This window comes from Heteronotia binoei, chromosome 4 (genome assembly GCF_032191835.1).
Source record: "Heteronotia binoei isolate CCM8104 ecotype False Entrance Well chromosome 4, APGP_CSIRO_Hbin_v1, whole genome shotgun sequence".
Classification (NCBI taxonomy): Eukaryota; Metazoa; Chordata; class Lepidosauria; order Squamata; family Gekkonidae; genus Heteronotia; species Heteronotia binoei.
In genome coordinates, this window is record NC_083226.1 from 173,250,780 (window position 1) to 173,278,452 (window position 27,673).

Sequence of the window (27,673 nt, forward strand, 5' to 3'; positions counted from 1 at the left end):
GTTGACGATCAATCTCCTCCAAGCTCTCCCCCTCCCATCTCAAGAGTTCGAAGCAGGCTCCGGAAAGAACTTTCAGAGCGAAGGCATGTGGCACGCCGATGCTTCAGATCGCTCAGCCCTGAGTTCTAGCAGAGTCACTGCCACCCAGGGAGCAGGCTGATTGAGGTGCCCATATAACTCCCACCCAGGACCTGGTAACCTAGTGGAAGCAACAAGTCTATTCTCTGGCTTGCATCCACACTCCTTCCTGATCCTGACCTGCTTGAATTCCTTGGCACCCTGACCCTTTGGCTTTTGGACACTGACTTCTGGTTCTGGTTTGTGATTTTGCATTGGTGCCTTGGCTTCTGCTTGACTTCCTGGACTTTGACCTTGGACTGGCTTTGGACTCCTGCCAGCCTGCGCCTTGAGAACGTGACACGCCGCTAGTCTGCAGCAAGTGGAAACTGCTTACCAGAGTATCCCGCTTGCTGTGGGATAGTGGCGTGACAGTTTGCAGCTCCGGGGAAACTTCTGTGAAAATGGAGTGAAGCCCCGGTAGCAAAAGGGCTCTCCACCCCAGAACAAGCATAGTGTGAAATCGGTCACAGATTACCAAATCCATTTCCTCTTCTGCTAATCTCCATACTAGACTCCTACTCTCCCTTCCATATTAGGCCACATTCTCTGATGTAGCCAATCCTCCTGGAGCTTACAGTATGCCCTGTACTAAGAGCCCCGCAAGCTCTTGGAGGATTGGCTACATCAGAGGGTGTGGCCTAATATGCAAAGGAGCTCCTGCTGCAAAAAAAAGTCCCAGCATCCATTGTAGCTTTTCCCCTTCCTTTTCAGGCCAATCTTGCTTTCATAGAATCACAGAGTTGGAAGGGGCCATAGAGGCCATCTAGTCCAACCTCTTGCTCAAGGCAGGATCAGCCTAGAGCATCCCTGAGCAGTGTTCGTCCAGCTGCTGCTTGAAGGTTGCCATTGAGGGGGAGCTCGGCACCTTCCTCGGGAGCTGATTCCACTTTGTAGGAAGCCCGTTTACACAAGTAAGATGCACGTGATACTGAATCAGACCACTGGTCCATCAAAGTCAGTATTGTCTGCTCGGGCTGGCAGCAGCTGCCCAGGGTCACCATCAGAGATGCCTTTCACATCACCCATTACTTGATCCCTACTGGAGAAGTCAGGGGTTGAGCCTGGGACCTTTGCTTGCCAAGCAGACATTCTGACATTGAATCACAGCTCCTCCCCTCTCCTCCTTCTCCGCTTCTTCCTCCTCCTCCTCTTCTTCTTTTTCTCCTTCTCCTTCCTTCTCCTCCTCCTCCTCTTCTTCTTCTCCTCCTTCTCCTTCCTCCTCCTTCTCCTTCCTCCTCCTTCTCCTCCTTCGAATTGAGAAGATATTTTACCAAAAATCTATGGTATTCATATGAGCATATATGAACATATGAAGCTGCCTTATACTGAAACAGACCCTCGGCCCATCAAAGTCAGTATTGTCTTCTCAGACTGGCAGCGGCTCTCCAGGGTCTCAAGCTGAGGTTTTTCACACCTCTTTGCCTGGACCCTTTTTTTGGAGATGCCGGGGATTGAACCTGGGACCTTCTGCTTCCCAAGCAGATGCTCTACCACTGAGCCACCGTCCCTCCAAAGTGTGAGTTTGCAAAGTGAACATATGTACTTATGAAGCTGCCTTAAACTGAATCAGACCTTTGGTCCATCAAAGTCAGTATTGTCTTCTCAGACTGGCAGCGACTCTCCAGGGTCTCAAGCTGAGGTTTTTCACACCTATTTGCCTGGAGCCTTTTTTGGAGATGCCAGGGATTGAACCTGGGACCTTCTGCTTCCCAAGCAGATGCTCTATCACTGAGCCACCGTCCCTCCAAAGTGTGAGTTTGCAAAGTGAACATATGTACTTTTGAAGCTGCCTTATACTGAATCAGACCCTCGGTCCATCAAAGTCAGTATTGTCTTCTCAGACTGGCAGCGGCTCTCCAGGGTCTCAAGCTGAGGATTTTCACACCTATTTGCCTGGACCCTTTTAGTTGGAGATGCCAGGGATTGAACCTGGGACCTTCTGCTTCCCAAGCAGATGCTCTACCACTGAGCCACTGTCCCTCCATACAGTCCACTCTCTGAAGCAGCCAACTTCTCTCAGATAACAAATCTCTGTAGTCTGGAGATGGGTTTTAATTCTGGAAGGTCTCCAGTTCCTGCCTGGAATTTGGCACCCCGAGCTAGTCTGTCGTATATGGCAGTTCCACATGTTTGTACGTTCAATGACTGTTGAGGCAGACTGACGACGAGCTTACCTGGCATGTAACCAAGGGAGCGGAAGCTGGACGAGCTCACCTGAGGATCATGCCTACATTGAACATAAAAAGGTAAAGGTAGTTCCCTGTGAAAGCACCAGTCATTTCTGACTCTAGGGTGATGTCGCACCATGACGTTTTCACGGCAGACTTTTTACGGGGTGGTTTGCCATTGCCTTCCCCAGTCATCTACGCTTTCCCCCCCAGCAAGCTGGGGACTCATTTTACTGACCTCGGAAGGATGGAAGGCTGAGTCAACCTGGAGCCGGCTACCTGAACCAGCTACCACTGGGATCGAACTCAGGTTGTGAGCAGAGGGCTTCAACTGCAGTAGTGCAGCTTTACCACTCTGCACCATGGGGCTCTTGAAATAAAGGTAGTCCCCTGTGCAAGCACCAGTCGTTTTCGACTCTGGGGTGACTTTCACAACGTTTTCACGGCAAACTTTTTACAGGGTGGTTTGCCATTGCCTTCCCCAGTCATCTACACTTCCCCCCCCCCCCAGCAACCTGGGTACTCATTTACTGACCTCGGAAGGATGAAAGTCTGCGTCAACCTTGAGCTGGCTACCTGAAAACCCAGCTTCTGTCAGGATCGAACTCAGGTTGTGAGCAGAGAGCTCAGACCGCAGTACTGCAGCTTTACTACTCTGCACCACGGGACTCTTTTACATTGAATATGCAGGATGTCTTATTGGAAACAGAGAGGACTGAATTCCTCCATCCCCGCCCTGCAAGCAAGAAAGCTCACTCAGCAAGATAAGGTCAGGGCTTGAACTGTTCCGCCTGATATATTCCAGTTGCGCAGAGGCTTTACACTTCGTTGGCTTGCCTCCCAGATTTACAGATTATCTCCAGATCTATCCCCATGGATAAAATGGTTGCTTCAGAGGGTGCCTGAGGCCCCTTTCAAGACTCCACTCCTAAACCTTCAGAAATTTCCCAAACTGGAGATAACAATGCTATTGAATGGATACATTTAAAATGGTATCCCTCGCCACCACCCTGTCAGCCAGCTTGGAGAATGCATTTAAAATTAAAGCTGCTTTCTTTCCACCTCTTCCTCCCCAGTAAATTTTCCTTCCTTCCTTCCTTCCTTCCTTCCTTCCTTCCTTCCTTCCTTCCTTCCTTCCTTCCTTCCTTCCTTCCTTCCTTCCTTCCTTCCTTGAGTCAGTTTGGTGTAGTGGTTAAGTGTGTGGACTCTTATCTGGAAGAGCCAGGTTTGATTCCCCACTCCTCCACTTGCGGCTTCTGGAATGGCCTTGGGTTTACCATAGCTCTCGCAAGAGTTGCCCTTGAAAGGGCAGCTGCTGGGAGAACTCTCTCAGCCCCACCCACCTCACAGGGTGTCTGTTGTAGAGGAAGAAGATAAAGGAGATTGTAAGCCACTCTGAGATTCTGATTCAGAAAGAAGGACGGGGTATAAATCTATCATCTCCTTCCTTCCTTCCTTCCTGCCTTCCTTCCTGCCTTCGTTCCTCGAGTCAGTTTGGTGTAGTGGTTAAGTGTGTGGACTCTTAACTGGAAGAACCAGGTTTGAATCCCCACTCCTCCATTTGCACCTGCTGGAATGGCCTTGGGTTTGCCATAGCTCTTGCAAGAGAGAGAACCCTCTCAGCCCCACCCATCTCACAGGGTGTCTGTTGTAGGAGAAGAAGATAAAGGAGATTGTAAGCCACTCTGAGATTCTGATTCAGAAAGAAGAGCGGGCTATAAATCTATGGTCTCCTTCCTTCCTTCCTTCCTTCCTTCCTTCCTTCTCTCAAACATTAAGCAAGTTTGCCAGTCCTGGTGATTTTGTTCTGGTCTGCGTGGCCTTTCTAGCCTGAAATATTAGGACAACAAAGGCCTGCATGGATGGCTATGAATATCCAAAGCTGTTTCTGCCGTCTCCCATCATTCAAATGCATCTTATCCGTCTTCCTGCTTTTTTTATCGCTATCCCTTGTAGCACAAACTGCCCCCTCTCAATCAATAAAAAACCAGGTACCATGGAGAGCTCACAAAGAGCGCGTAGCTGGGCCTTTTGGTAACCGTCATTTATTTTATATATATGCACATGGTTACTGCACCAAGTCTTTCTGATAGGAAATCAATGAGCAGGAGAAGAGTCATTGTGAGCCGCAGAGAAGTCCATCAGAAAGTTTAAGCATGAACTCCCACCTGGTTCGCGATAAGCACATTTGATGCATTTCTAACACAGAAGGAGAGCAATTGCATTTTCAACCTCAGGGATCGCCGTAGACAGAATCCTTGATGGAGGAAAAGCGTGGCGCTCTGGGAAATGGAACCAACAGGAATCTCAATGGCTGCAAAATATTTTTTATGTATTTTTTTTTAAGGCATGCTGGAATGTCTCAAAGAATATATATGACAGAGGAAATGTTCCCTCTAAGCTGCAGAATCTTGTGAGCAGAAATTATACTTGGTGAGCTACTGGCATTAAAGTTGTGAGAAGGAGGAGAAGGAGAAGGAGAAGAAGAAGAAGAAGGAGGAGAAGGAGAAGGAGAAGGAGAAGATGAAGGAGAAGAACATTGAAAAAAAAGAGAAGGACAAGACTGCAGATTTATAACCCACCCTTCTCTTTGAAAGAGCCCCATGGTGCAGAGTGTTAAAGCTGCAGTACTGCAGTCCTAAGCTCTGCTCACGACCTGAGTTTGATCCCTGACGGAAGCTGGGTTTTCAGGTAGCCGGCTCGAGGTTGACTCAGCCTTTCATCCTTCCGAGGTCGGTAAAATGAGTACCAGCTTGCTGGAGGGAAAGTGTAGATGACTGGGGAAGGAAGGCAATGGCAAACCACCCCGTAAAAAGTCTGCCGTGAAAACGTTGTGAAAGCAACGTCACCCCAGAGTCGGAAAGGACTGGAGCTTGCACAGGGGACCTTTCCTTTCCCTTCTCTCTGAATCAGAGACTCAGAGTGGCTTACAATCTCCTATATCTTCTCCCCCCACAACAGACACCCTGTGAGGTAGGAGGGGCTGAGACAGCTCTCCCAGAAGCTGCCCTTTCAAGGACAACTCCTACAAGAGCCATGGCTGACCCAAGGCCATTCCAGCAGCTGCAAGCGAAGGAGCGGGGAATCAAACCTGGTTCTCTCAGATAAGAGTCCGCGCACTTTACCACTACACTCAAACTGAGCTACTGGCATTAAAGTTGTGAGCTACTGGCATTAAAGTTGTGAGCTACTGGCATTAAAGTTGTGAGCTACTGCATAAATTATTGTGCTCAGGGGTCCTCCTTCCTGAACTAAGACAAAAATGTGTGAGCTGGAGGCTAAAAATCTCTAAGCTAGCTTACGCTAACTCAGCTTAGAGGGAACACTGGACAGAGGTCCCCAACGCAAAGAAGAAGAAGAGTTGGATTTATATCCCACCCTCCACTCGGAGTCTCAGAGCAATTTACAATCTCCTTTCCCTTCCTCTCCCCACAACATACACCCTGTGAGAAATAGTTTTAATAGAGCGAGATGGGAAATACGAACAATGCCACTGTTAAAGAGCTATGATACTGAAATCCGACTATGACGATAGTGTGAGAATATAGCTATAACTATGAAAGGAATTTACTGTAATGATAAGTGTTGGTGATGGATTGAAAACCACAGTTAAGCCTTGCTATGCTCAGAGGTAGAAGACTTGTAGGTGATATCAGAGTTGCATGCAAACTATTTCCCTGTTCGAAAACTTAATAAAATTTTCTATCATTAAAAAAACAACAACAACAACCACCAGACATCCTGTGAGGTAGGTGGGGTTGAGAGGGCTATGAGAGAATCGGTCTTGTGACTGATCCAGGGTCACCCAGCTGGCTGCAGGAGTGGGGAATCGAACCCAGTTCTCCTGGAATAGAGTTTGCGCTCTTAATCGCTACACCCAAATTGGCTATGGTGCCCACTGACATCTTTTCTAGTATTTACCAAGGGTTCATAGGAAGTGGGTGGGGCCAGGTGCTACTTTTGCCTAGCAGGGCTTCTGATTGGCCACTGGAGAATTGATTGACGATGCAGATTTTTGCTTAAAGGTTGCTTTGGCAGCAGCTGCCACCTCCCCTGATGGGCTCCTTTTGTGACTGGCTCCACCCTTCCCTCCCTTCTCCTCTACAAAGGGTTCTGCTCTAAATTTGAGATTTTTGACTGTGCATTTTTGGGACAGATCATGTAGAACGGGGAAGGGTTGAACCAGGTTTTGTTTTGTAGAAAAATAGGTGGTGGAGCTCATTAGCATAACTCATTAGCATATGTTGCCTCCCCCCCCTCAGCCAAAAGCAATCTGATGCAAGAAAGGAGAGCCCCGGGCAAGTGAGGCCTGCTTAGGCTGGCTAGAGATCCAGCCAGCCCAAGCAGGCCTCACTCGCCTGGGGCTCTCCTGGGCTGCCCCCCCCAGTCAAAAGGCCAGCAACCTACCCGCTGCCCAAAATCACATAAGAAGTGGAGAAAGGGTGATGTGGGCTTCTCCAGGGGTTAATGAGGGCTGCTGGGGGCGTGGCAAAGCCCCTGGTGGCTGGCTGGCTGCCCGCTCTCCTAATCCAGGGATTGTTATGCAGCTGCACCTACTATTCAATGGACAAGGCAGGTGGAGACGAAGAGGAGGAACCCTCAGAAAGGTTCCAGAGCTGTGCTCCTGTGAGCTCCTGCTGAATCTGAGGCCTGGGTTGAACTATTAATGGGTCTTGAGGAGTTCAAGTACTTCCACTCCCCCCCCCACGCCGTGCCAATGACATTTGACAGAATATTACCGCTAAAATTAATGTTTGATTTTGGTGCAAGTTACATGCAAATTTTTGTGGGAAAGGGCATAAAATGTCATACGACATCAAAATGTCCTTTAAAAAGGGCTGTAAAAGAAAACCAAACTGGAAACACCGGCCATAAAAAATGGGCAAAATGAAAATATCCTGGCTTTCTCCCCAGAGGGGACTCAGAACAGCTTAAGTAATTCTCCTCTTCTCTGCTTTATACTCACAACAACCCTTTGAGGTAGGTTAGGCTACGACAATATGACTGACCCAAGGTCATGCAGCGAGCTTCTATAGCAGAGTGAGGATTCGAATGTGGGTCTCCCAGATCTTAGTCTGACACTTTAACAGGGCTTTTTTTGTAGCAGGAACTCCTTTGCATATTAGGCCACACACCCCTGATGTAGTCAATCCTCCTGGAGTTTACAGCTGGCCCCGTACTAAGATTCCTGTAAGTCAGGGGTATCAAACATGTGACCCAGGAGCCAAATCAGGCCCTCAGAGGACTGTCATCTTCTTCCTTCTCCCTTTCTCTTGCTTCCTTCTGCATCGCAGCTTGCTTTGCCAGCCTTGCTCAATCGCACAGGAGCTACAGAGCAAAGCCTCTTGTCCCCATTGGCTGAGGCTCCTCCCTTGGGGAGGAGGGTGGAGGAATAGCTTGCTTAGCCAGGCTCTCTCAATCGCGCTGCAGAGCTACTGAACCAAGCCTCTCTTCCTTCTGTTGACTGAGGCTGCTCCCCCCTCCTGGAGAAGGAAGAAAAGAGTCAGAGCTTCCTTTGTCCAGTTCCCTGGATCCCATGGGAGAAATACAAAGAAAGCACCTTTAAGACCAACAAGTACTAATGTTTTAAGCATGTTTTATTATAATTTTTTAAAAAATAATAATAATTGTGTTTGTCTGTGTCCTTTATAAAGTTTATATCTCTGCTGCCTAATCTTAAATGCACACATACGGCCTGGCCCAACATGGCTGAGCCCAACGAAGTCTCATTTATGTCAGAGTTTTCAGTTTTCAGTTTATTTCAATTTATATCCCACCCTTCCTGCCAAGAACAGCGATCTGCTGAGATGCTACACTACAACCTTCCATGAAGTTACAATATCAGTTAGTTGTAAGCCAGCCGGAAGAGGGCTGTCTTACAGGCCCGGCAAAACTGCCCAAGGTCCCGCAGGGCCTGCACCTCTTCCGGCAGCTGGTTCCACCAGCAAGGTGCCGTTACTGAAAAGGCCCTGTCCCTGGTGGATTTCAGACGGGCCTCCTTTGGCCCGGGGATTACAAACAGGTTTTGAGAACCCGATTTCAGTACTCTCTGGGGAATGTGGGGAGAGACGGTCCCTAAGGTAGGCAGGTCCTAGGCCATATAGGGCTTTAAAGGTAATAACCAGCACCTTGTACTGGACTCAGTATATTATTGGCAGCCAGTGCAGGTCCCGAAGCCCCGGCTGAATGTGCTCCCGTCTTGGGAGCCCTAATAACAGCCGGGCAGCGACATTCTGCACTAAATGCAGCTGTCCCTCATAACAGAGCCGGATTAACAATTAGGCCCAGTAGACACTGGCTTATGGTGCCCCATGCCTTTAGGGGTCCCGGGCCAGCTTTCCCCCTGCTTGCACCCCTCCCAGGCTGCAATCACAGCCAGCAACTGAGCTGCTCTTTGCCCAACTTGCCTGGTGAGGCTGCTGCTGGCGTCATCGCCAAGTTTGCCTCTCTTTGCCTCTCCTCTCCAGCTTAGTAAAAGGGGCTTTTGAGAAGGTTGCAGGCTGCAGTGGGGGGCCATGGGTGGGGGGGCGAGTGCTCAGACTCTGAGGCAATTTGAGAGGGCCCCCCCAAGGCTTTAGCTGCCTAAAAGATGAAGAAGATATTGGATTTATATTCCGCCCTCCACTCCGAAGAGTCTCAGAGCGGCTCACAATCTCCTTTCGCTTCCTCCCCCATAACAGACACCCTGTGAGGTAGATGAAGATATTGGATTTATATCCCGCCCTCCACTCTGAAGAGTCTCGGAGCGGCTCACAATCTCCTTTCCCTTCCTCCCCCACAACAGACACCCTGTGAGGTAGATGAAGATATCGGATTTATATCCCACCCACCACTCTGAAGAGTCTCAGAGCGGCTCACAATCTCCTTTCCCTTCCTCCCCCACAACAGACACCCTGTGAGGTAGATGATGATATTGGATTTATATCCCGCCCTCCACTCCAAAGAGTCTCAGAGCGGCTCACAATCTCCTTTCCCTTCCTCCCCCACAACAGACACCCTGTGAGGTAGATGAAGATATTGGATTTATATCCCGCCCTCCACTCTGAAGAGTCTCAGAGCGGCTCACAATCTCCTTTCCCTTCCTCCCCCACAACAGCCACCCTGTGAGGTAGATGAAGATAATAATAATAATAATAATAATAATAATAAATTTTATTTATATCCCGCCCTCCCCGCCTAGGCAGGCTCAGATATTGGATATATTGGATCAGGCAAGATATTGGATATATATCTCGCCCTCCACTCCGAAGAGTCTCAGAGCGGCTCACAATCTCCTTTCCCTTCCTCCCGCACAACAGCCACCCTGTGAGGTAGATGAAGATATTGGATTTATATCTCACCCTCCACTCTGAAGAGTCTCAGAGCGGCTCACAATCTCCTTTCCCTTCCTCCCCCACAACAGCCACCCTGTGAGGTAGATGAAGATATTGGATTTATATCTCGCCCTCCACTCTGAAGAGTCTCAGAGCGGCTCACAATCTCCTTTCCCTTCCTCCCCCACAACAGCCACCCTGTGAGGTAGATGAAGATATTGGATATATATCTCGCCCTCCACTCCGAAGAGTCTCAGAGCGGCTCACAATCTCCTTTCCCTTCCTCCCCCACAACAGACACCCTGTGAGGTAGATGAAGATATTGGATTTATATCTCACCCTCCACTCTGAAGAGTCTCAAAGCAGCTCACAATCTCCTTTCCCTTCCTCCCCCACAACAGACACCCTGTGAGGTAGATGAAGATATTGGATTTATATCCCACCCTCCACTCTGAAGAGTCTCAGAGCGGCTCACAATCTCCTTTCCCTTCCTCCCCCACAACAGCCACCCTGTGAGGTAGATGAAGATATTGGATTTATATCTCGCCCTCCACTCTGAAGAGTCTCAGAGTGGCTCACAATCTCCTTTCCCTTCCTCCCCCACAACAGCCACCCTGTGAGGTAGATGAAGATATTGGATATATATCTCGCCCTCCACTCCGAAGAGTCTCAGAGCGGCTCACAATCTCCTTTCCCTTCCTCCCGCACAACAGCCACCCTGTGAGGTAGATGAAGATATTGGATTTATATCTCGCCCTCCACTTTTAAGAGTCTCAGAGCGGCTCACAATCTCCTTTACCTTCCTCCCCCACAACAGACAGGTGAGTGGGGCTAGAGAGGGCTCTCACAGCAGCTGCCCTTTCAAGGACAACCTCTGCCAGAGCTATGGCTGACCCAAGGCCATTCCAGCAGGTGCAAGTGGAGGAGTGGGGAATCAAACCCGGTTCTCCCAGATAAGAGTCCACACACTTCACCACTACACCAAACTGGCTCTCTAGGGGCCTCCGCGGGGTTTAATCTGCCACTACCTTGTAACCAATGCGTATGACACCTCTGCTGTAAGCTCTTGGAGGATTGGCTACATCAGGGGGTGTGGCCTAACATGCAAAGGAGTTCCTGCTACAAAAAAAAGGAACTGCAGGAAAAGCAAAGCAAAGGCCCCCTGTGCAAGCACCAGTCGTTTCCGACTCTGGGGTGACGTTGCTTCCACAACGTTTTCTCTGCAGACTTTTTCCGGGGTGCTTTGCCATTTCCTTCCCCAGTCATCCCCAGTCATCTCCGCAAGCTGGATCCTCATTTGACCAACCTCGGAAGGATGGAAGGCTGAGTCAACCTCGAGCTGTCTACCTGAAAACCCAGCTTCCGTCGGGGATTGAGCTCAGGTTGTGAGCAGTACTGCAGTTTTAACAATCTGCACCACGGGGCTCTTATAAAAAGCCCTGCACTTTACCCACTCTACCAGTGGGGTTGAGCATGGAATGTTCATGCCCGGCCGAGGCAGCTTTGACTCCCAAAAGCTTTGACTTTCCCTGCAACAATTATCTTTCACTTTTCATCAGGAGAGCTGCGATGGGCAGAATGCCTTCTCCAAATAGTCGGCGCTTCCAATTCTCATCCAACATTCATGAACTTATCTCTACGATGACTCGCAGATCCAGGTTTTCAGAAAGAACGGCAGCAATTAACTCAAACCTCGGTCTCCACCCCTTTCGATACGATAAACATGCCATTCGTTACCGTCCTTCACGTTGGCCTCTTTATGTATTTCTCTCCATTCCAGCCTGATGCCTGTACGCCGTTGACTCATTTTACTTTAAAAGCCTCTTTAATACAGTGTCCTTTTCCCACTGCATACATAAATCAGATGTAAGTGTCCCTAATTTATCGATAAATGCAGTTCGGAACTGGGGTTTATTATTCTGATGAGTCCGAAAAAAGCATATCATCAGAAAACAATTCCTCTGTTTGCCGTATTATCATATCGCAGAGAGAGCTCAGCATTACGCTCTATGTGAGACGGACTCTTTTTGCATTTAATTCCATTGTTCAACATCATAGGAACAGCCCTGCCATCGCTTCAAGTTTCTTGTTTCAAAGATCTTAAGCTCTGTGCAAGTTTGGCGCTATCCTCCACGGAGTCTAGAAGAACCAGCCATGAGTAGTCATGTTGGATCAGGCCAATGGCCCATCCAGCCCAACACTGTGTCACACAAAGGCCAAGCCCAGGTGCCATCAGGCGGTCCACCAACAGGCCCAGAACTCCAGAAGCCCTCCCACTCTTGCCCCTCCCAAGCACCAAGAATACAGAGCATCACTGCCTCAGGCATAGTATTCGCTCTATATCTGTGGCTAAAAGCCACTGATGGACCTCAGCTCCGTATGTCTATCCAATTCTCTCCTGAAGCTGTCTATGCCTGTAGGTGCCACCACAAGAACTAAGCGCTGATGCAACCCTTCATGGTGTCAGCCAGAGAGCTCCCACTGTTGTCCCCCAAAGCTCCAAGAGAATCCATAGAATCATAGAATTGGAAGGGACCTCCAGGATCATCTGGTCCAACCCCTTTCACAATGCAGGAAACTCACAAATACCTCCCCCTAAATTCACAGAATCTTCATTGCTGTCAGACGGCCATCTAGCCTCTGTTTAAAAACCTCCAAGGAAGGAGAGCCCACCACCTCCTGAGGAAGTCTGTTCCACTGAGGAATCACTCTAACGGTCAGGAAGTTCTACCTAACGTTGAGCCAGAAACTGTTTTGATTTATTTTCAACCCATTGATTCTGGATATAGTTCCATTTATATATATAAAATAGTCATGGACTTCTGCTCCAGATGGATGGTCATGGACTTCTGCTCCAGTTGTTTCTCCAATCCCCTCTTGGAGAAAGTCCAGAAAAGGGCAACTAGAATGATTAAAGGGCTGGAGCACTTTCCCTATGAAGAAAGGTTGAAACGCTTGGGACTCTTTAGCTTGGAGAAACGTCGACTGCGGGGTGACATGATAGAGGTTTACAAGATTATGCATGGGATGGAGAAAGTAGAGAAAGAAGTCCTTTTCTCCCTTTCTCACAATACAAGAACTCGTGGGCATTCGATGAAATTGCTGAGCAGACAGGTTAAAACGGATAAAAGGAAGTACTTCTTCACCCAAAGGGTGATTAACGTGGAATTCACTGCCACAGGAGGTGGTGGCGGCCACAAGTATAGCCAGATTCAAGAGGGGTTTAGATAAAAACAAGGAGTAGAGGTCCATCAGTGGCTATTAGCCACATTGTGTGTGTTGGTATTATATATATATATATATATATATATATATATATAAATTTAAAAAAAAAATTGCCACTGTGTGACACAGAGTGTTGGACTGGGTGGGCCATTGGCCTGATCCAACATGGCTTCTCTTATGTTCTTATGTGACACAGAGTGTTGGACTGGGTGGGCCATTGGCCTGATCCAACATGGCTTCTCTTATGTTCTTATGTGACACAGAGTGTCGGACTGGATGGGCCACTGGCCTGATCCAACAGGGCTTCTCTTATGTTCTTATGTGACACAGAGTGTTGGACTGGATGGGCCATTGGCCTGATCCAACAGGGCTTCTCTTATGTTCTTATGTGACACAGAGTGTTGGACTGGATGGGCCATTGGCCTAATCCAACAGGGCTTCTCTTATGTTCTTATGTGACACAAAGTGTTGGACTGGATGGGCCATTGGCCTAATCCAACATGGCTTCTCTTATGTTCTTATGTGACACAGAGTGTAGGACTGGATGGGCCACTGGCCTGATCCAACATGGCTTCTCTTAAGTTCTTATGTGACACAGAGTGTTGGACTGGATGGGCCATTGGCCTAATCCAACAGGGCTTCTCTTATGTTCTTATGTGACACAGAGTGTTGGACTGGATGGGCCATTGGCCTGATCCAACGTGGCTTCTCTTATGTTCTTATGTGACACAGAGTGTTGGACTGGATGGGCCATTGGCCTGATCCAACGTGGCTTCTCTTATGTTCTTATGTGACACAGAGTGTTGGACTGGATGGGCCACTGGCCTGATCCAACGTGGCTTCTCTTATGTTCTTATGTGACACAGAGTGTTGGACTGAATGGGCCATTGGCCTGATCTAAAATGGCTTCTCTTATGTTCTTATGTTCTGTCTATGCTTGCAGCTGCCATCGCTTCCTGCAGCAGTGCTTTTGAAATGTTAATTATTCTTTGAGTGAAGTACTTCCTTTTATCTGTTCTAAACCTTCTACTCCTTAATGTCATTGAGTGTCCACCAGTTCTTTTCTTGTAAAAAAAGATAGACAACCAACTTCTTTCTCTACCTTGTCTGTCTCATGCGTCATTTTGTAAGCCTCTATCGTGTCACCCCTCACTCATTGCTTCTTCCAAGGTAAAGAGCCCCCTGATCTCGCTAACCTTTCTTCATAGGGAAAGTGTTCCATCCCCTTAATCATTTCAGTTGTCCTTTTCTGCCTCTTTCCCAATGCAATAATACCATTTTTTGAGGTATGGTGACCAGAACTGTTCACAGTAGTCCAAATGAGGCCACACGGCTAGGGCTGCCGAGTCCAATTCAATAAGTATCTGGGGATTCTGGGGGTGGAACCAGGAGGTATTGGTGGTACAGCCAGGAGGAAGGTTGTGACAAGCATACTTGACCTCCAAAGGGAGTTCTGGCCAACACATTTAAAGGGACAGCACACCTTTTTAAATGCTTTCCCTCCATTGGAAATAATAAAGGATAGAGGCACCATTCGGGGATTCATAGAATTGGACCCCCTGGTCCAATCCTTTTGAAACTTGGTGAGCGTTTTGAGGGGAGGCATGGGATGCTATGCTGAAAATCTGGTGCCTCTACCTCAAAAAAACAGCCCACACAGAACCCCAGATACACATGGACCAATTCTCCATTATACCCTATGAGAAGGGGGCACTCACTGGAGAAGACCCTGATGCTGGGAAAGACAGAAGGCAAAAGAAGAAGGGGACGGCAGAAGATGAGATGGCAGGACAGTGTTACTGATGTCACAAACACGAATTTGAGCAGACGTTGGAGGATGGTGGAAGACAGGAGGGCCTGGCGTGACTTTGTCCATGGGGTCGCAAAGAGTTGGACTCGAATGTGCGACTGAACAACAAAAATGTATTCCTACCTGAAGTTCATTTCAATCAAGAAGCCCAGTGCGAGTAAAGGAACTTCAGAGCCAATCAGAGGGGAAGCGGTTCTAAGAAGCCAGGAAGAGACATTCTCCATCCACAATGCCGGTATTGTAAATGAACTTCTTTCAGCGACTATCCTTGCGGAGCAGCTATGAATTTATAATAACGTGCCTTAACATTTCTGTTTGCCCAGACCGCAGGTGCAATCATTTATTAACATGGTAATAAATGTTTAATCTTAGTGATCCGTAACCTTTGCGATCGTTTGGTTAACCCTCCGCTCGCTACGAGATGATCCTGAAAAGAAGGCTGCAATCAGTAACATTAGCACGAAATTAAATTTCAAATTGGGCATGGCCTGCCAGTCTTGCCACGTGAGATTATCCTGCGTTGAGTGAGTTGCGTATTTCAAGAATGAACTCCAGCCCACGGCTCAGAAAGACAAACTGTATCTAAAATAATCCTGCTAAATAGATGTTGGTTTGTTTTTAGGGCCACCGGCTTGGGAACTGGTCCTCCTAGCTGTCCCTTTAATATCAGCAATTATCAGGTGATGTCATTTAATTCCGGCTGCCCATTTCCACTTGTTAAACCTCTATTAAAGGGACAGTTGGCAACCCTCATTAGCTGACATAATGCTGTGAAATTCAATCCCTGCCCTATTAGAACATAAGAGAAGCCCTGTTGGACCAGGCCAATGGCCCATCCAGTCCAACACTCTGTGTCACCTAAGAACATAAGAGAAGCCATGTTGGATCAGGCCAATGGTCCATCTAGTCCAACACTCTGAGTCACATAAGAACGTAAGAGAAGCCATGCTGGATCAGGCCAATGGCCCATCCAGTCCAACACTCTGAGTCACATAAGAACATAAGAGAAGCCATGTTGGATCAGGCCAATGGTCCATCTAGTCCAACACTCTGAGTCACATAAGAACGTAAGAGAAGCCATGCTGGATCAGGCCAATGGCCCATCCAGTCCAACACTCTGAGTCACATAAGAACATAAGAGAAGCCCTGTTGGACCAGGCCAATGGCCCATCCAGTCCAACACTCTGTGTCACCTAAGAACATAAGAGAAGCCATGTTGGATCAGGCCAATGGTCCATCTAGTCCAACACTCTGAGTCACATAAGAACGTAAGAGAAGCCATGCTGGATCAGGCCAATGGCCCATCCAGTCCAACACTCTGAGTCACATAAGAACATAAGAGAAGCCATGTTGGATCAGGCCAATGGTCCATCCAGTCCAACACTCTGTGTCACATAAGAACATAAGAGAAGCCCTGTTGGATCAGGCCAATGGCCCATCCAGTCCAACACTCTGTGTCACATAAGAGAAGCCATGTTGGATCAGGCCAATGGCCCATCCAGTCCAACACCCTTTGTTACATAAGAACATAAGAGAAGCCATGTTGGATCAGGCCAATGGCCCATCCAGTCCAACACTCTGTGTCACATAAGAACATAAGAGAAGCCCTGTTGGATCAGGCCAATGGCCCATCCAGTCCAACACTCTGTGTCACACAGTGGCCAAAAATCAGGCACCATCAGGAGGTCCATCAGTGGGGCCAGGACACTAGAAGCCCTCCCACTGTTGCCCCCCCCCCAAAGCACCAAGAATACAGAGCATCACTGCCGCAGAGATTTTCATCAGTATGCTGTGGCTAATAGTTAAGAGCCCCGTGGTGCAAGGTGGTAAAGCTGCAGTACAGCAGTCAGAGCCCTCTGCTCACGACCTGAGTTCAATCCCAGCAGAAGCTGGTTCAGGTAGCTGGCTCCAGGTCGACTCAGCCTTCCATCCTTCCGAGGTCAGTAAAATGAGTACCCAGGTTGCTGGGGGGAAAGCGTAGATGACTGGGGAAAGCAATGGCAAACCACCCCATAAAAAAGTCTGCCGTGAAAACATTGTGAAAGCAACGTTACCCCAGAGTCAAAAATGACTGGTGCTTGCACCTTTATCTTTTTAAGTAGCTACATATGGACCTCTGCTCCATATGTTTATCCAGTCCCCTCTTGAAGCTGTCTACGCTGGCAGCCGCCGCCATCTGCTGTGGCAGTGAATTCCACATGTTAATCATCCTTTGAGTGAAGGACTTCCTTTTATCCATTCTAACCCAACCGCTCAGCAATTTCATTGAATGCCCATGAGTTCTCGTATTGTAAGAAAGGGAGAAAAGTCCTTCTTTCTCTACCTTTTCTATCCCATGTGTAATCTTGTACACCTCTATCATGTCACCTCGCAGTCGACGTTTCTCCAAGCTAAAGAGCCCCCAAGTGTTTTAACTTTTCTTCGTAGGGAAAGTGTTCCAACCCTTTCATCATTCTAGTTGCGCTTTTCTGCACTTTTCCCAATGCTGTAATATCTTTTTTGAGGTGCGGTGACCAGAATTGTACACAGTATTCCAAATAAAGCTGCAGCATCGATTTATACAGGGACATTATGATACTGGCTGATTACTATGATTACGATTACTATGTTGGATCTCAGGATTGGAAAATTACTGGAGATTTTGAGACAGTGCTTGGGGAGGGAAGAATCTCCGTGGGTATTTGATGCTGTAGAGTCTGCCCTGCATAGCTGACATTCCTCCATGGTAACGAGGGTTGCCAAGTCCCTCTGTCGCTTCAGTGGGGGACTCTTTTCTCACACGTGCATAGCACACGCAATGTAATGACATCATCCGGAAGTGATGCCATCACGCAGGGCATGCCGCTCTGTGGACGCTCTAGGATTCTCAGTAAAACTCTATGGTACCATAGAGTTTTACCGTGAATCCTAGACCGTTCCCATCACTTCCAGGTGATGTCATTGCATGGGGCACAACGCACAGTGACGGGGTTGTTTGGGGGGCAGGGATCCCCCCTGGCAGCCTGCTCTGTGCTGGAGGGTTGGGCCCTCCGCAAACTGGGGGATCCCTTGCCCCTAGTAGGAGCTTGGTAGCCCTAAAGTAATTGATCTCTGCGGTCTGGAGATGAGCTGTAATTCCTGGTGAACTCCTGTGGGCAGGTAACCCTGGTTTTAGTGTGGTTGTGAGCGAAGAAGCCACAGTGGGAAGATTTCTCCTATCAAAGCCTTCCACGGGGTCTCTCAACACCCAGTACCCCATGAGCCCTAACTGGGCCAACCTTCAAATCGCTTGCTTACCCATTTCCTTCCTTCCAGTTGGGCTCTGTCCTTCCAATCCTTTTGGTTCTATCTTGCTGCCTCTGTGTCTGCTTCTTCCTTCTAGTCTATACTTTCGCAAGTTCCATGCCGCTTAGGGTTGTTATCCTCCAGGTGGGGCCTGGAGACCTTCCGCTTTTGCAACTGATCTCCATCTAGCAGGGATCAGGTCTCTTGGAGAAAATGGCTGCTTTGAAGGGTGAGCTCTATGGTGTACCATGCCGAAGCCCCTCCCCTCCCCTCCCCAAACCCCACCCTCTCCCAAATACCTTGAAATCTCCAGGTATTTTCCATCATAGACCTGTCAACCCTAAAGTTTTGATATTATGTTTGGATTATCCTTTTATAGCATGAGAGAAAATCTTGCTTCCTCTCTTTCTGGGGTCTTTGTTCTACCCCCTCTTGACCACAATAGCTACTACGTTCATCAAGTCACATAAAACATTTTCAGGGTAACAAAGGTTCTTTCTACCCTATGTGGTGGACTTGTGAGAGGGCTAAAATGTTTTGGCAAATGGTTCAGCAAGAGATTTCTAAGATTTTGGGATATGAATTCAATAAAGTGGCAGAGACTTTTCTGCTGGGATTACAAATGGAAAAATTTCCAAAAGAAGACAGAACTTTAATATGGTACTTGCTCTCAGCTGCTAGGACATCGTATGCGCAGCTGTGGAAGCAAGAAAAAATACCAGAGAAATGGGATTGGATTACAAAAGTCATGTCATGGAGCGAAATGGACAAATTAACAAGAAAATTAAGAGACTATGACTTGGAACTTTTTAAGTTGGAGTGGAAGAAATTCAGAAGATACGTAGAAAAAGAGTGGAAAATAAAAGGACATTGGACAATCTTTGATAATGATTAAGGTTTTTAAAATAAGAATATAACTTTTGAGGGTTTTTGTAACAGTTAAGGGTACCTTTAATATTTGTTTCCTTTAAGTAAATAACACTGGCGGGGGTCAAGTAACGGGGGGAGGGGTGGGGGGAAAAGTAAGATATGGGGTAGAAAGTTTTTTTTCTTTTACTTTAAGTTTTTATAAGTTGTAGATATAGTTTTGCTACCATATGTTACTAATAAAAATTGTTTATTCATAAAACATTTTCAGGGTAGACACAAATAGTCTTTTTCTTCCCCTCCCCCCCCCCCAGCAGGAGTTAGATTGAAAATAGGTTGACAGCAAAGTGTTTGAGTTGTTGGAATGTCCATGAACATTCTAGGGCACACCAACTCAGGCAACTGGGGTCAGCTATTCCAGCACAAAAGCAATGCAAAGAGCCAGTTTGGTGTAGTGGTTAAGTGTGTGGAATCTAATCTGAGAGATCTGGGTTTGATTCCCCACTCCTCCACTTGCAGCTACTGGAATGGCCTTGAGTCAGCCATAGCTCTCATAGGAGTTGTCCTTGAAAGGGCAGCTGCTGTAAGAGCCCTTTCAGCTCCACCTACCTCATAGGGTGTCTATTGTGGGGGGGGGAAAGGAAATTGTGACTGCTCTGAGTTTCAGAGTATAGGGCAGGATATAAATCCAATATCATCATCTTCTTCTTCTTCTTCTTCAGCAGTTCTCTCAGAGCTCTCTCAGCCCCACCTACCTCACAGGGTATCTGTTGCGGGGAAGGGAAGGGAAAGGAGACTGTAAACTACTCTGAGACTCTGAGGAAAGGGTGGGGTATAAGTCAAATATCCTCTTCCTCCTCCTTGTATATAAACTGAGAGGTCTTGAGAAGATTTTCCCCCCCACTGAGTTCTAATAAAGCAGGAGTCTCTCCTGTGAGGTATCATTGATTCACCATTGTTCACAAATGCCAGCTACATGATTGTGGCTTGAACTACATGTATGTTGCAGATGCCCTTAATGGCTCATTGTTGTTCTTTTTTTCATGTCTTCCCAGCCATGACAATGCAGTTCATAAGCCATCGGTTCCCTGACTACCATGATCCCACCATTGGTAAGTTGAGTCTACTTTGTTTCTTGGATTTCTCAGAACCTCCTCATAATCCCTGGGCCAAAGGAGGCCCGTCTGAAAGCGACCAGAGACAGGGCCTTTTCGATTGCAGCCCCCTGTGGGTGGAACCAGCTTCCGGAGGAGGTGAGGGCCCTGCGGAACCTTGAACAGTTCCGCAGGGCCTGTAAAACAGCCCTCTTCCGGTTGGCATACAACTGATCGATACCGGGATGCCTGAATATTTAAACTTATGAACATCAGAATATTGAACACTGGAATACTTGAAGAATTGACTTAAGGAAAAGGTAGCATAGTATATTGATGTGAGTTTTATGTATTTTTATGTATTTTATTGTATAATCATTAATGTATTTTAAACTGATTTACTGTTAGCATTCTGTATTGTAAGCCGCCCTGAGCCCGCTTTGGTGGGGTAGGGTGGGATATAAATCAAACAAATAAATAAATAATGCAGCCAGTATCTAGAGAGCAATAAGAGAGGGCTTTTAAGGTGGTCTAATTCAACCCTCTGCTTAATACATTAAATCTAAAAGTCCCAGTTTCCCAACAGATGGCTACTCCTATCTCTGCTTGAAGAGTTCTATTCCGAAATGGGAAAAGGAACTGATCAATTAAATGTAAATATATTTGCATATGATCATAATCACAATAGTTGCTTTCATGAGACATTAAAGGAAGTTGGATACCTAACAAAATGCTATAAGGAAAATATTGTCATCGTCGTCGTCATCATCATCATAATCAATATGAAGCTGCCTTCTACTGAATCAGACCCTCGGTCCATCAAAGTCAGTCTTGTCTGCTCAGACTGGCAGCAGCTCTCCAGGCTGAGTTTTTTCATGCCTATTTGCCTGGACCCTTTTTAGTTGGAGATGCTGGGGATTGAACCTGGGACCTTCTGCTTTCCAAGCAGATGCACTACCACTGAGCCACCGCCCCTCCTCTTGAACAGCTGAGGTTTTTCACGCCTATTTGCCTGGATCCTTTTTAGTTGGAGATGCTGGGGACTGAACCTGGGATCTTCTGCTTACCAATCAGATGCTCTGCCACTGAGCCACCGTCCCTCCCCTTGAACAGCTGAGGTTTTTCATGCCTATTTGCCTGGACCCTTTTTAGTTGGAGATGCCGGGGATTGAACCTGGGACCTTCTGCTTCCCAAGCAGATGCTCTACCACTGAGCCACCGTCCCTCCTCTTGAACAGCTGAGGTTTTTCATGCCTTTTTGCCTGGACCCTTTTTAGTTGGAGATGCTGGGGATTGAACCTGGGACCTTCTGCTTCCCAAGCAGATGCTCTACCACTGAGCCACCGTCCCTCCCCTTGAACAGCACGATAACTGAAGGGTCAGCATAAAGTCTATAATTTCGGACACAATCAGGCTAGCCTGGCCTATCCAGGTCAGTGCTATCATAAGGACTAGAGCCTTTTGGGGAAGGCTTAGATCCTCAAGAATCTGTGCCCTTTTACCAAATTATGTATCCTTTCTGCACTCAGGTTATTTGGCTTCTATTTTGAGTCTAGTAGGTTCCAGCAACAACAACATACCCAGGGATTGTTTTTGTCGAAAAGCCCAAGAGGAACTCATTTTCATGTTAGGCCACGCCTTCTGACATCACCATTGTGTTCACGCGGGGCTTTTTTGCAGAAAAAGCCCAACAGGAACTCATTTGCATATTAGGCCACACCCCCTGATGCCAAGCCAGCCAGAACTGTGTTCCTACTCAAAAAAAAGCCCTGAATATACCTAATGTTGCCAGGTCCAGATTGGGAAAACACCTGGACACTTTGGGGGTGAAATATATGAAAGGAAAGCTTTGGGGCCTCAGCAGCATATAATACTATACAGGTTTTTTTTTTTTTGTAGAAAAAGCTCAGCAGGAACTCATTTGCGTATTAGGCCACACTTCCTTATGCCAAGCCAGCCGGAGTTGGAACTTGAAATAAAAACGAATCATTTTGATTCAAAATTAATCCATTTATTTGAGAACTAGCGGTCTGGGATAGAAGCCGATTGAGTTTGATACATTCCAAGGCTACGCTTGGTATTTTGTAGTGCACATGAAAGCAAAACAATAAAATCATTCTCACACCCAGAGAGACAGTTGTCTGTTCCCATACCTCCTTATCTCGTTCCCAGGGAAGGAACCCCGCTGGTTACCTTGGGGCAAGCCATCTTCAAAGGCTCAAGGCGCCTGCTGGTGCCAAGTGAGGAATTCCTCACTTGTGGTTTGCAACTGTCCCTCTCTGTTTGAAAGGCAGATCTTTATTCCCATGGTTAGTAATAGCAAACAAAATGGCATTAGTTAGGGCAAGAGAACACATATAATCAAGGTACATTCTAAGGTAAGTTACAAGGTCTGACATGCATTCCTGTGCATTCCTGCTCAAACCACAACAACGAAAAGCCCTTATGCTATACAATCCACCTTCCAAAAGAGGCATTTCCCCCTCAGGGGAACCGATCTTTGCTGTCTGAAGACCAGCTGCAATTCCAGAATCCCTCCAGCTGGGTGATCTCCGGCAACCCTAGACATTCACCCTCTTGCGAAGGGTGCTCAAAAAGGACTTGGATCCAGAGGACTTAGCCGTGTTAGTCCGTTGCTGCAAAACAGTAAAGTCCAGTTGCACCTTTAAGACTAACCAGTTCTGGAAAGCTCACTCAGCTCCAACAAAAGAGCAATGGTATGAAAAATTGTGGCATTTCTGGAAGGAAAGGTCCCCTGTACAAGCACCAGTCATTTCCGACTCTGGGGTGAAGTTGCTTCCACAACGTTTTCTCTGCAGACTTTTTTCGGGGTGCTTTGCCATTGCCTTCCCCAGTCATCTACGCTTCCCCCCCCCCCCCAGCAAGCTGGATCCTCATTTGACCGACCTCGGAAGGATGGAAGGCTGAGTCAACCTCGAGCCGGCTTCCTGAAAACCCAGCTTCCGTCGGGGATTGAGCTCAGGTTGTGAGCAGTACTGCAGTTTTAACACTCTGCGCCACAGGGCTCTTATATAAAGCCCTACACTTTAACCACTATACCAGTGGGGTTGAGCATGGAATGTTCATACCCGGCCGAGGCAGCTTTGACTCCCAAAAGCTTTGACTTTCCCTGCAACAATTATCTTTCACTTTTCATCAGGCAGACTTTTTACAGGGTGGTTTGCCATTGCCTTCCCCAGTTATCTACACTTTCCCCCCAGCAAGCTGGGGACTCATTTTACTGACCTCAGAAGAATGGAAGGCTGAGTCAACCTCGAGCCGGCTACCTGAAAACCCAGCTTCCACTGGGGATCGAACTCAGGTCATGAGCAGAGCTTAGGACTGCAGTACTGCAGCTTTAACACTGCGCCATGGGGCTCTTCTACATAGTGGCATTTCTACATAATGGGTAAAGCATTGAATAATCCCTTTTTTGATGACAAGGACCTGGAACAAAAAGACACGAGGATTTTGAATACAATTGGGAACAAGTTCTTTTCTATCTTAAAGAAAAAGGTTTTATATACGTGAAACAATGGCACCATCAAGGGTGTGGCCTAGTAAGCAAATAAGTTCCTGCTGTTTTTTTCTACAAAAAAGCCCAGCAGGAATTCATTTGCATATTAGGCCACACCCAATGACACCCAATGGCCTTGGGTCAGCCATAGCTCTCTTATCTGGGAGAACCAGGTTTGATTCCCCACTCCTCCACTTGCACCTGCTGGAATGGCCTTGGGTCAGCCATAGCTCTGGCAGAGGTTGTCCTTGAAAGGGCAGCTGCTGTGAGAGCCCTCTCCAGCCCCACCCACTTCACAGGGTGTCTGTTGTGGGGGAGGAAGGGAAAGGAGATTGTGAGCCGCTCTGAGACTCTTCGGAGTGGAGGGCGGGATATAAATCCAATATCTTCATCTACCTCACAGGGTGCCTGTTGTGGGGGAGGAAGGGAAAGGAGATTGTGAGCCGCTCTGAGACTCTTTTACACAGAGTCTCAGAGTGGCTTACAATCGCCTTGCCTTTCTCTCTCCACAACAGACACCCTGTGAGAGCCAGTTTGGTGTAGTGGTTAAGTGTGCGGACTCTTACCTGGGAGAACCGGGTTTGATTCCCCACTCCTCCACTTGCACCTGCTGGAATGGCCTTGGGTCAGCCATAGCTCTGGGAGAGGTTGTCCTTGAAAGGGCAGCTGCTGTGAGAGTTCTCACAGGGTGTCTGTTGTGGGGGACGAAGATAAAGGAGATTGTGAGCCACTCTGAGACACTGAGATTCGGAGTGGAGGGCGGGATATAAATCCGATATCATCTTCTTCTTCTTCTTTGCATATTAGGCCACACCCCCATGATGCAGCCAATCCTCCAAGAGCTTACAGGGCTTTTAATACAGGGCCTACTGTCAGCTTTTGGAGGATTGGCTACATCAGGGGTATGTGGCCTAATATGCAAAGGAGTTCCTGCTATTAAAAAAGAAGCCCTGAAGACATGGCATTGGTGGCAGAGCGGGTTGAGAGGTCAGAGAGTTCACTTCCAATGAGCGCTGCTCCATTCATTCATTTTATATTTATTTTATTTATCCGGCTTATATCCTGCCCTCCCTGCCAAAACAGGCTAAGGGCGGCTTACATATTCATAAAACATCACACAGAAACCAGTTAAGCCAACATACTCCTAGTCAGGCCTCGGATTCAGAAGGAGCTCACAGGAGCACAGCTCCTGAACCTTTCTGAGGGTTCCTCCTCTTCCTCCCCACCTACCTTGCCCATTGAATAGTCAGTGCAGCTTCATAACAATCCCCGGATTAGGAGAGCGGGCAGCCAGCCAGCCACCAGGGGCTTTGCCACGCCCCCAGCAGCCCTCGTTAACCCCTAGAGAAGCCCATGCCACCCTTTCTCCACTTCTTATATGATTTTGGGTGATGAGTGGCTTGCTGGCCTTTTGAGAGAGCCAGTTTGGTGTAGCAGTTAAGTGCGCAGATTCTTATCTGGGAGAACCGGATTTGATTCCCCACTCCTCCACTTGCACCAGCTGGCATGGCCTTGGGTCAGCCATACCTCTCGCAGGAGTTGTCCTTGAAAGGGTAGCTTCTGTGAGAGCCCTCTCAGCTCCACCCACCTCACAGGGTGTCTGTTGTGGGGGAAGAAGACATGGGAGATTGTAAGCCTCTCTGAGTCTCTGATTCAGAGAGAAGGGTGGGATATAAATCTGCAATTCTTCTTGACTGTGGGTGGCCAAGGAGAGCCCCAGGTGAGCAAGGCCTGCTTGGTCTGGCTGGATGTCTAGCCAGCCCAAGCAGGCCTCACTTGCCTGGGGCTCTCCTTTCTTGCATCGGGTTGCTTTTGGCTGGGGGCGGGGGGGGGGGGGGTTGGCTGCATACGCTAATGAATTATGCTCACGAGCTCCGCCACCTCTTTTTCTACAAAACGACCCCTGCTCCTCATTCATTAAAAAACATAAAAGCAATTCCAGGTGCTATGCAAAATGGGATCCAATTCTAAGCAAATTACTCCCCTCTGTTCTGATTGTTCTAATTGCCCCTGCAGTCCTGCCATGTTGAAAGGGAATGCCAGTTTCCATCAGACCCTTCTGTTTGATCCTAGGGAGGCGGTGGAGGGGGGGGTGTTATAAATTCTCCGCATCACTTTTAAAAGGGAACAGTGAGTAATGACCCCAGAGGTACCCTTCTGGATATTCACAGGACACATCTATCACCTGGGATTAACATTGCGGAGCATTCTGTGCTGACAGATGGCTGAAAGCAAACATTTATCTGGCTATAAAGGAGATAGCTTTAATGAAAGGTTTTTTTAAAAAGGAAGGAAGGAAAGAAAGAAAGAAAGAAAGAAAGAAAGAAAGAAAGAAAGAAAGAAAGAAAGAAAGATGATGAGGGAGGGAGGGAGGGGAGGGAGGGAGGAAGGAAGGAAGGAAGGAAGGAAGGAAGGAAGGAAGGAAGGAAGGAAGGAAGGAAGGAGGGAAGGAGGGAAGGAGGGAAGGAAGGAAGGAAGGAAGGAAGGAAGGAAGGGAGGGAGGGAGGGGAGAGAAAGGAAAGAAAGAAAGAAAGAAAGAAAGAAAGAAAGAAAGAAAGAAAGAAAGAAAGAAAGAAAGAAAGAAAGATAGATGAGGAGGGAGGGAGGGAGGGAGGGAGGAAGGAAGGAAGGAAGGAAGGAAGGAAGGAAGGAAGGAAGGAAGGAAGGAAGGAAGGAAGGAAGGAAGGAAGGAGGGAAGGAGGGAAGGAAGGAAGGAAGGAAGGAAGGGAGGGAGGGAGAAAGGAAGGAAGGAAGGAAGGAAGGAAGGAAGGAAGGAAGGAAGGAAGGAAGGAAGGAAGGAAGGAAGGAAGGAAGGAAGGAAGGAAGGAAGGAAGGAAGGAAGGAAAATAGATGAGGAAGGGAGGGAGAGATGGAAAGAAATACATTCCCCTAGCCACCATCTGGCTTGTCTTGGATAAGAATGTTAAAGAGACAAATGCCTTCACCAAGGGTCATTGGAGGCTTCAAGAGCCACACAATATTTTAGTAAAAAGCACATGTGGCTTCCAAGCCACAGTTTAATAATTAATAATAATAATAAATTTGTATCCCGCCCTCCCCGCCGAAGCAGGCTCAGTGTGGCCACCCCTGTTCCATAACGATGGTAGAATTCATCGACCTGGGGTCTGATTCAATCTAAGAAGGCATCATGTATTTTGACAGGATGTCCCGTGTTTGTATTTATGTGATAAACTGTAACAATCACTCAGACAGCCTTCTATTATTGTAATGAGCGGGGCTGATTCTTTTGTGCCTACTCTCCAGAAACGATTTTCATCGTTACAGTAAACAATATTATTAGATAGACAATTGCTTATACCCAGGAAGTGGGCATTTACACAACATTTCCCATTAAAAGTCTCCAGCTAGGCTACGTTATTTGGCAAAAGCGCAGTTGGAGGGGGTGGCGGAGAAGGGTGTTTGGAAGCACGAATCTTCTTGCATGGCTTCCTTGAGCCATATGCAAAGAATATTTCCGAAGACCTCCCTTCAAGAAAATGAAATGATTTCCACTCTGCATCTCGGGTTTAATTGCGCAGATTAACGGAAGCAATTTCCAAGCGCCAGCGGAAGGCATCCTCTTCTGGAACGAATGGGGTACAAACAATTGTTCACTCCGAGCAAATTACCTGGCAGTCTTGTCGGGCATTTCCATACTCGGCAATTCAAGGGAGGAGGAAGCAAGTTGGAGAAGCTCCAAGATGCTCAACGGCCACATGAATGATCTCAAAATGAATGTACGAGCATGGGAATGAGATGGCAAAAGCAGACGGCTGGTTTGGGGCGATGACGCAGCAGGAGGCTTGCTGGCCAAGAAGCAGCTGGAGTCTAGACACCTTTAGGCATTTTGGAATCGTAGCAAAATATTAACACTTGCTTTCTTCTCAAGACTTCTGGAAGCTTCCCAATCTCTAGAAGCTTGGCAACATGGGACTTTTTTTTTTGTGGGGAGGAGGGATGCATCAAGCTATAGCCAATTTATGAGGACATAAGAACATAAGAGAAGCCCTGTTGGATCAGGCCAATGGTCCATCCAGTCCAACACTCTGTGTCACATAAGAACATAAGAGAAGCCATGTTGGGATCAGGCCAAAGGCCCATCCAGTCCAACATTCTGTGTCACATAAGAACATAAGAGAAGCCATGTTGGATCAGGCCAAAGGCCCATCCAGTCCAACATTCTGTGTCACATAAGAACATAAGAGAAGCCCTGTTGGATCAGGCCAATGGTCTATCCAGTTCAACACTCTGTGTCACATAAGAACATAAGAGAAGTCATGTTGGATCAGGCCAAT

General features: G+C 47.5%; 1 protein-coding gene across 1 annotated transcript in view; it reads left to right on the forward strand.

Annotated features, from left to right (window-relative positions):
- The window catches only part of RIT2 (Ras like without CAAX 2), a 123,393-nt gene that overhangs the window by 76,711 nt on the left and 19,009 nt on the right, over nt 1–27,673 (forward strand). The window contains exon 2 of the mRNA XM_060236609.1: nt 19,823–19,879. Coding sequence (XP_060092592.1) covers nt 19,823–19,879 — 57 coding nt within the window. The remainder of the gene's footprint in view (nt 1–19,822; nt 19,880–27,673) is intronic.